General features: G+C 37.8%; 1 protein-coding gene across 1 annotated transcript; it reads right to left on the bottom strand.

Moving 5' to 3' along the window:
* Positions 1-179: 179 nt before the first annotated feature.
* On the bottom strand, positions 180-9,589 carry LOC119830516 (ras GTPase-activating protein raskol-like). Its single transcript, XM_038353566.1, has 12 exons — positions 9,543-9,589; positions 9,249-9,394; positions 8,672-8,917; positions 7,175-7,374; positions 6,469-6,677; positions 5,960-6,072; positions 5,270-5,436; positions 4,691-4,936; positions 4,215-4,312; positions 1,974-3,966; positions 1,497-1,612; positions 180-1,114 (listed from the first exon to the last, which is right to left on the bottom strand). Exons 1-12 carry the CDS (start codon positions 9,587-9,589, stop codon positions 874-876), a joined length of 3,822 nt encoding a protein of 1,273 aa, XP_038209494.1. The 3' UTR covers positions 180-873.
* Positions 9,590-10,202: the final 613 nt, after the last annotated feature.

Below are 10,202 nucleotides of genomic sequence, written 5' to 3' on the forward strand. Positions count from 1 at the left end.
GATAAGTATATTATATCATACCTATGCAGGTATATTTAACAAAATTTATGGCTTAAAAATTAAATTTTCACTGTAAAACAACTAAGTTGTTGAATGTCTATCGATTGCATACTCAAAAATTGTTACAATAAAGGGTATTTGTTAGAGCATTTCCGAAATGCAGAAAAAGAAATCATACATTTTCCATTCACATCACTAAACTCTACGCACGTAATACTCAAAGGTATTAAAAATATTTCTCTTCTATTCCAATGCCGAGCCACTACATATAATCATACTTCTACTTATTATCATACAAGTCTTATAATATTATAAAATCTATAACACATTAAAATACAATTAGAGATACAATCGCAGAATACGCCACCATAACTCTAGGTAAGGGATATTCGTCGTCTTTGGTATCATTGTTGTAGAAAACAAAAAAAAACTTCACTTTGAAATCAGAATATTATACAGAATACTGATGTAGAACTTGATAAATTGATTTAAAGCATATGTTATTAAAACTAACGTAACAACGTTAACAAAATAAATGGCAAATTAAACAATTGTGATTCATTAAGTTAAATTAATACAATAACAATAATTTCAATAATATAAGGGATACAACAGAAATGTCATAATTAGAAATGCATTTTAACTTACAGGTCTTGTTCGTCATAATTTGTGCAAATTAAATAAGAATATATCAGAAAACTACCAATTACTGCTATACATAGATTAATACAAAAGTGTTACATTGTAATATGAGAAAGCTTTGAATTTGTATAATGCCCTACTTGTATTACGAAGAAAATATTTGAAAAAAGAACGTTGCTATTGTCAAACAATCGAGAATCGTTAGAGAAATTTAAATTTCGAAAAGGTGTTCTAAATTTGAAGTTCTTGGTGTGAGTGTGGAGAGTGCGTGCTAGTGTGTGTGGTGTTGTGGGCGGGTGCGGGGTGAGGCGCTCTCTGCTGTAAATGCACTAAAGCGGACAGTAGCCGGGTGTTCGCTTCGTCTAGAGCGGCTATCCTGTGTTCCTGCGCTTCGATGACGCGCTGCTTGTGTGACAGCGCGGCGGCCATCTTGCGTTGCTCTCGCCGTAACTCCTCCTCCACGCAAATTAACCTGAAATGGTTTCGAAAATCGTTAAATAAAATATATGAGTCCAAACCCAAATAATGTTACAATTTATTAAAAAGCCTCTGGGGTCGTTATTTGGTCGTCGTTTTATTTAGACACGTATTCCATTTGTCCTTTTGTTTTGATTTCAAGAATAGAATAGGCATTAAGGATATGATATACTTAACAAATTCAGAGATTGAGATAGAATTGACCAGAAATTACAAAATATAACGCAATTAAATTATATAAAAAAAATACATGTAGATGAAACGAAGTAAATCTTTAAATACATGCCTACGGTACACTACAGTGTATACGACTACAGTCTAGCTAATAAAAATAGCATAAATACATAAGTAAAGTTTAGTGTGTGGTAATTAGTTACCTTGATATAATAGCCTTCATCTTGGCATCAGTGTGATCTTGGCCAGCTTCGGTGGGCCCGAGCCGGCCGCGCAACAACTCCACTGAACATTTCAATCGTTCTATTTCACGTTCATACTGAAAAAGATCACCAATTGCGATAAGAGATAATTGTTTTACTTCCAAATAAAGCTTATTATTGCATTATCTTATTCGCAGTACGTGAGAATATGCGCGGTATTTTCGTACAATTAAGGTCAACAGACTAAACTATTTAGATAAAGAATAGATATGACACACTACACTTAGAACTACCTATGGCATGTAATATCAGACATGGAGAGTAAGATAAATGAAAAATGAATGAATGGTTAATGGTATCCTTTATTTGATACACACTTACGATTCGGCCTATATTATATACATTATATGATGCTTATGATGTTCGCAATAATCTTAGCTATTGTTTTAAACAATGAATGTATAAATGGTTCCTCACCTGTTCAATAGTTCTATGATGCTTGGTCCGCCTCCGTCCCGTAGTGCTGTAGAGCGTGTCGTCCATTTCATCTGAACTGTCGGTGAGTTCCCGCGCAGACTCCAAACTGAGGCGGCGCTGCAGTTTGTCCCTCGCTGGTATATCCCTCTCAGTCCTCACTGGAACACGCTCACTCGCCTCACTCGAGTGGGACTCCCTGCTGAACACTCGAGACGGCGACTCCCGTCTTTCCCTCACACCATAATAATCCTGATGCCTCTCCATATCCTCATTCAGTCTACTGCTAGACATTTTTGCACCTGAATAGGCTCTATCCAGCGGATAATTCGTCTCCTGAATAGAGTTATCGTTTGCAAATTTCTCGGGAGAATTCTTTGCATTCTCCATGTTGTACAAGGCTTTTTGACTCCTCGATATTTGCAGTCGATACATCTCTTTGTTCACTTCTTCGACGTTAGAATCCGACCTGCTCATAGGGTATCCTGAGTCTGTGGATATGTGGTGAGGTTTACTTTCATATAGCGACTCGCCTCTCTGTCCAAAGTGTTTGAGATTGAGTTGATTTTGATTAGTTGAGTAAGAGAGCATAGGGTTTGTTCTGGGCATTCGCGTCTTGCTACTTTTGCGTAGACTAGGCGAATTGCTAGACGATTCATCGTCCCTTATTCTAGGAGAGTTACTATGATTACTCCTCTGATAGACATCTTCATAATTACAATTATCTCTGGTGAGTTTTCGGTGGGTGCTGTTATGATTCTGCTGGTCGAAGTTTCTACCATCGTCATTGAAGTTGGTAGAACCCTCTTCAGAATTAGTCTCCGCGTTGTCAGTGCTCAAGCCCTCCTCATCTATGGATGAACTGGATGAGCCACATGGACACCGTTTGGAGTTTCTATTTTCATTCTTTTTGTTTTCTTGCGATTGTCGATTATCCTCCATATTATAAACGGGATTCGTGAACACTAATGGAGCGATCTTTGAATTTGAATTTGTGTTATTTTGTACATTATCGGCAGTGGTAAAATTTTGTATGCCATATTTCTGAATGTCGTACTCGATTTTTTGTTGCACTGGGCTCTTTGGGTAGAACTTTTCGTTTTTACTGTCGTAATACTGTTTGTCTCTTTGTTTTTGGTAATTTAGCTGCGAATAGCGACTCAAAGGTTGTCCGCCGTTTTCATAGGGCTGGTGGTGATGTGTGGTATTCTCGATGGGACTAGAACTTTGGCTGTACGTAGCGATACTTTGGTAACCGGAACTGGCGACATTCGACAAACCACTAATGGAAACATTTGAGCCGTTGTTTGTGTAATTCTTGTTTCCATTCACGATATTGTTGTTCGATTTCGATTGAGCTATATTCTTTTTGTTCATAATCTTCTCGTCGACTATATCGGAATCATCTGCGTATTTCAACAAATCTGACAGCTCATCCAACGTGGCAGTTTCCTTTATGATATTTTGCATTTCGTTTGTGCAATAATTATGGTTAATGCTATCGCTACTTGGAGATCTTTCGGTGCTGCTGTAATTTGAGTTATGGTAGTGCTGTTGATTGAAATTATTGTTTGGCTTGTATCTGTCTTGGAACCGTCTTTCGAGGCTTTCGTTCAAGCCATTGCTGATGCCTTTTGGATATTGGTCCGAGCCGAAGCCAATTTGTACGACTTTCAGGTTAACGCAGTGCTCTTGGTTGTTGTACTGTGAGCTGTATCTATCCGGGTTGACGTTTTGGTTTCCCGGGCTCGAGCCGTAACCGTTTCTGGGTAACGTTGCGGAGCGTAAATTAAAACTGGGCGATTTGGACACAGTTACATACGATCCTTTGTACTTCGATTCATCTGCGTTCGATTTCGACGGACTGATGTTGAATTGTACACCGTTTTTGTTCATGATGGGTGAACTGTGAGCGAAGTTGTTGTTTAGTGGACCGTTAGACACAACGTTTTCAGTGCTTTGTTTCGTTGGCGTGTTGCAAGTGGGATCGTTGAACCTGAAAGGATTCGATTATTAAAGAAAAATGCATAGCTTGTGTGGAAACTACGGAAATAATTATTGAGCCATATATCATACAAAATTGCATATGTACATTGTACGTATGATGCAAAGCGGATGGTTTAGCAGCATAATTTTAAAAACTTCTTATTAGCAGTAAAAAATATATATACTGTACAATTTTTTCTTAATTATTGATTTGTTATTTTATTTATAATTCATATTATCATCTAAAGAGTAACTTACCTAAATATATTATCAGTCATTTGGGTTGTTGGTCCGATATCGTTGCTGACTAACTTCTTAGAGAGTTCTTCCAATATGTCGGATAATGGATCCAGTTCCTGAAAATAGATAACATATAATGTTACGTTAAAGGTACAACGTTTACGAGTGAATGTACAAAAAATTATAATTTCTCCTAATTAATTAGCATTTAATGAACAGAAGAATCACACACGGGCGTACGTTTTTAACTGTAAATCTCTACTAGAGCAAACATAAACGGCTTTTTTATTTTTATTTTATGATAACATTCAGTTGTCTGGAAGAAATATCTTTAACCGCCATTTATACACAACATATCGACGGTATTTCTTTCTTCACTCTGTATAATTAAATATACATCAATCACAGCGGAAGCTGTATTGAGAATCTTTGGTTTTGTGTGTTGTATAATTAATGTATTCAATAAATATATTTTTTTTATTTTAATTTCTTACCGGTATCCGTCCAGCGGGTAATTTTGGCAAGCTATCGACCAACAAGCCATGCAACGTGGCAAGCTGCTTGCCCAAGTCCACGTGTGGGGCCCACTCGGGGTCCGCTTCCACGCTGCCCACTTGCGGCTCGGAGCTCGCTGACCCTTGAGATGTGGCCGAGTTGCGTTTGCTGTTGTCTTGTTGTTGTTGGTGCTGCTGCTGTTGTTGTTGTTGGTGTTGTTGCGCTTGTTGTTCCTGGGGTCGTGTCTGGAATTTTTTTTTAATTTTAGATAGTTTTTTGGGTCTTTCGGGCTTGTACCGAAGAAAAAATAACACAAAATGATCTTTTTTACATGAAAATATATAAATATTACAGGACTGTATTAAAATTTTGAAAAATTTTATGTTAGTGCCATCGCATAATATAGTAAAATGGCACAGCCTCAGAGGGACAAATTTAAACAACTTTCATTGATCCAAGGTGATTCAATATGTCTGTAACTCTTGACTATGACTGAATCAACAACGATCGCTATATCTTTAATTGAACAATTAAAAAAAATGTATAGAAGAAAGATAATCTTAGTTGTGTATACTTACAGAAATAGCTCTCAAAAAGGCTTTCATATTGGGCGCCTCCTGTTCGAGGAAGTCGTTGAGGAACTCCATGAAGGCCTCCTTGCCCTGGAAGCGCGTGAAGTTAGCCAACGTCTGCAGCGTCTTCGCGACCAGCGTCAGGTTGCGCGCCGCACGCTCGTTCGGGTATTCTGTATCGAAAACAACATTTTTTTTTATTTTAACCCTCAAGCCGGCTCAAAGAACTTTTGCACGTGATTATGTATAGCAATTTTTTAATACTACCAGTTAGGAATGATTAGGTTATACACATTTTGATTTGAATAATAACAAAGATTAGACATTATAGAGATATGTTGTAAAGTTTGATGTATAAAAGATTCAACTTGTATGTAGGTTAACCTGTTCTTTTTCGCTTCAATGGCTCCACCCAAATGAAAGACTCCGCCATTTTCTAGTGTATTTATACTGATATTATAGTGAAAGATTAAGCTCAATTTATTTTAAATAGCGTAAATAATAGCTTAATTTTAATATGGCGTATGACAGGCTCCAGATTGCGTGAAATAAGATAATTGGTAGGAGTTCAGGAATAATCTTATATTGATTTTTTTAATATAAATATACATAATAAAACAGAAGCACACAGCGAATATAATTGAAACAGATGAGACGAGAAGCCAAGGAAATTTGTTAATTGAAATTATTTCTTACCGTGAGTGATTCCAAAGAGACTCGGGGAGAGTATCGCCGGGCACAAAAAGCGCAGGAATATTGAAGCACTGATGAGATTGTCTGATATATCTTCCCTGCCCATCGACGCGAGCCTGAAATATCACATTACAATTATACATTATGCAAATATTTATATTATACATGATATTTGATTACATTTTACAACATGTTTGATTTAAATTAGATTTATTATTAGATTAGAGCCAAGAATATTTTTGACATTATACAAAAATATCACGCCATAGTTTGTACATACGTACCTCCAATAAAATACGTAACAGTAACTTATTTTATTTCATGCTATAAGGTCGATATAATACACAACACTCACACCGGGAAGGTCTATGTAAAATAAATGTTGTTACCAAATGAGGAAATAATAAATATCTACCTTTCCCTGAAGGTAGCAAAGCGGCGCGGAAGCTGCTATCGCGATCTGTCTTCAGGCGAGTGGAGGGTTTATATAATTGGAAGCCATAGCTAATTACCTTTCCCTAAAAGTGGCGAAGCAGTCCCTCAGGGGCGGCGGGAAGCGCGGCGCGGACGCGGCTATGGCGCGCCAGGCGAGCGCGACCGCGTCCCGCAGCGCGGCCTGCTGGCGGCGCAGCGCGGCGCCCGAGCCCGCGCGCATCGGGTCCACCTCGCACTCCGCCGCGCTCGGGCCCGCCGCCGCGCACACCGCCTCGCCCAGCGTGTCCTGCGCGACACATTGCTTTCATTTATACCGTAGGAACACTTATTATACCGCCGCTATCATTACGGTGAAACAATTTACGTTCATTCATACTGTAAGAACAGTAAATATATCGCCGTGATTGCATTCCTTTTATTTTGCAGATACACTTAATACAAGCACGTTTATAACACCAGCGTGATTTTACTAACAAAACATTAAACATGGCCACGCACGTTGACACATAAATGTCACTTACACAGTATACTGAAATACACACTATACACATATAATAAAATATGTAATGAATGTTCCAAGTATTTTACATAACACACTTAAGTATTTTAAGACAATGGTCCGTTACAAGCGTGTTTCCATGCGTTTTTGTTTATGTTTTTATTACATCTTTTGAGAACTCGATAATATTATTATAAATATCATGGTATTTTACAAAATTTCTGGAAATTGCAATTAAAATGCCCAAAAATATTCCAAATATAATAAAGAACTACTACACAAACCTGTAAATACTGATCACCAACGAGCTTTAAATACGCCTCCATGCTTTTGGTAGCGAGCGAGTTCCCGCGGAAAGTGAGCGAGTGGTCGCCAGTCCGCCGCACGTCGAGGGCAACCACGTCCGCTAAGTATCGTGGGGCCATTCCCGCTCCCGCCATGCACAGGACGAGGGCACAGCCAATATCTTCTTTTGCTTTTACACCTGTAGACAATACACTATTACACTAAAGTATAAGAAGAATAAATGGGTCATGGGATTTCAGTATTACCCTATTCCTCCATTACACTTCATTAATGCAGCTATAAATAGTTAGTTACTTAGTTTGTAACAGATAAAGTTTACTTAACAAAAGATAAGTTTGATTCCATTCTTTATAAACTTCACATGAGGACTTGAACAGTTATTCATTTGTTTCCATTTAAACTAATGAATGTTAGAATAATTCATTTTTCTTCGTTACTTTACCAAATATACTTATGTACTTCATATGAAGTTTGCTTCTAGAAAATATTTATGAAAATTGAACATATTACTTCTGACTATAACACTTTTGAAAAATGTTACACCAATTCTGAAGTAAATTTGTGGGAATGGCCCTGAATAAAGCCTTGGCTTAACAGTCGACTTAAGATTACATTCTTCAATTAGGTGACAATATAAATTTAAACAATGTTATGACTAAACACTGAAACATAATTGTCCAATTCAATTTGAATGTTTTCGTACAGGGTTATGTGAATTCTTTGATATTATTTTTTACTCGTTTGTCTTATATTTTACAACACTTCACAAACTATAAAGAAACAACACATAACTTGAGAAATTTTGAAAGAATAGAAAAAATTTTGATCACGAGGCAGGATCTGCGTTTCTTGCCTAACCGTAGCAAAAAATCCTGCCTCGTGATCAAAAAAATTTTTTCTATTCTTTCAAAATTTCTCATTTATATAAAGCATTTCAATGCTATAAAAAAAAAACTAAAAATTAAACACATAACTTGTTAAATAGTAAACTTTGGAATGATAATTCTTTTTCTTTTACATATTTTTTTTTTTACTTCACATAAAATTCAAATCAAATTTAACTTGTTAAGCCTCAATAATTAGTTCAAGTTTTAACTGCTAACTGTCCTCAGATTGGAGGTACGAAACATTTCTATGATTTCACTTTTATATACTGTATATTCATCAGGAGAAATGTGGTGTAGCACTCACTTAAGTGGCTTCAAAAATAGTCTACAATTTATTGTTGGTATTAACAAATACAATGCACCTTAGACGTCAAAGCAAAGAATATTTATATTTATAACTAATTTTATTCAAATAAGGCCTTAGAAAACGAGTACGTGCATGAAAATTAAGACAATTCAAACTGTTAAATAAAAAATATTTGCTCTGTCCAGTGCGTACCGTCAATAAAGGTGTTAGACAAAACGTTTGTATGGAAATCGATCCAACGTTACTATTCTGCGTATCCATCGATTACGGGATAAACTCACCAATAACCGGCTCCAAGTACTCGCAGAGCCTGCGGTAGTTCCGCTTCAGGTAGTCGAGGAACCTCGCGTAGCAGTCGAGCGGCAGCACGTCGACGCACTGGTAGCGGCACTTGATGCGCAGCGCGGGCGCGGGCGCGGGCGCGGGCGCGCGCCCCGGCGACTGCGGCTTGTCGCCCTCGCTCACCGGGTACCAGCGCTCGTTCAGGTAGCGGGACGACACGTCGTCCACGGGAATGCGGACCGTGCCTGCGGGTTTGGGAATTGCGCTCGAGTTATGTTTCTTGGATGCTTTTCGGAAAAGTGGAGATTCCGAAAGAGATAGCATCGGACACTTGCGTAGCAGTGAGATCAAAACATCATCAGCTATGACAGATATTATATCTCTAGACATCGAAATTAATCCTATAAAGAGGAAACATTGCTTTTGTATGTATGTTTGCAATGTTTATACAAAAAGTAATGAACCAATTTCAAAAATTATTTCTCCATCAAACAGCTGCATCTTCATTGAGTGACACAGGCTATATATTATATGAAGCACAGGCGCAAACCGCCAATAAACAACATAGGAACGCACCGACAAGTGCGTGCTTGTCCCGCTTGCGCGCGCGCCGCTCGGGCTCGCGGTACACGTTGACGTGTATGGCGCGCACCGCCGGCAGCGCGCTGAACTCGTACACCTCGCCCCAGAAGCACAGCTCCGTTTTCAGTTTCGACGATGATCTGGAAATGCGAAAATAAAGTATCAATTAATTATTACAGCACGCTTGCTGACGAATACTATATCTTTTGTCAGAATTAAGCAATTACAATGCTACTAATATGATCACGGAAGTTTGTAATTATGGATGGATGTATGGATGATTGTTACACTTTGCGCGAAAACAGTTTATTGTTTCTGTTATTTGGTATAGACATAGATTATTCTCTAGCTTAGCACATAGACTACTTTTCAGCCGGGTACTACGCGAGTGACGCCGCGAATTACAGATATATTAAAGTAATTATAAACCTGTTGCACAAGTTTTATCCAAAACCAATTATTTTGCGTGCCGAATGAAAAAATAAGGCATTCTAAATTCGAATGAATCAGGGCAGATGTTTTAAAGAAGTACACATAAATACATAAACTAAATAACTAAGAGACATCAATGTTTTAGGAAAGTGTAGGATTTGTATCTAAATTTTGTTATTATATTTATATTTTGTGTAAATGTAGGATTGTACTCGTGACCAATTTTGGATTTAAAAAAATTCTGGACATTTAATTTTTAGTTTTATAGCATTGAAATGCTTTATAAATGAGAGTATAAATGAATGGTTGTGATGGTTCTTAATCATCTCAATAGATGGCGTGGGGTGCCCCTTAGGCACATGAAACCAAAAGGGTAGAAGAAATTCGATTACTGTGGCAGGATCACGGGTGGCCGAGAGGCTAGGCGTTGCTACGGTTAGGCAAGAAACGCAGGTTCGAATCCTGCCTCGTGATCAAATTTTTTCTATTCTTTCAAAATTTCTCAAATTCTGGAGA

The sequence above is a fragment of the Zerene cesonia genome, chromosome 11 (genome assembly GCF_012273895.1).
Source record: "Zerene cesonia ecotype Mississippi chromosome 11, Zerene_cesonia_1.1, whole genome shotgun sequence".
NCBI classification, from domain to species: domain Eukaryota; kingdom Metazoa; phylum Arthropoda; class Insecta; order Lepidoptera; family Pieridae; genus Zerene; species Zerene cesonia.

Bases quoted from the DNA above. Each gene is read 5' to 3' on its own strand.
- LOC119830516 (XM_038353566.1), bottom strand. From the start codon at position 9,589: ATGTCTATACCAAATAACAGAAACAATAAACTGTTTTCGCGCAAAGT. The intron at 9,395-9,542 runs GTAACAATCATC...TCGCATTTCCAG, and splicing joins AAACTGTTTTCGCGCAAAGT to ATCATCGTCGAAACTGAAAA. The intron at 1,613-1,973 runs GTGAGGAACCAT...GATCTTTTTCAG, and splicing joins ATCATAGAACTATTGAACAG to TATGAACGTGAAATAGAACG.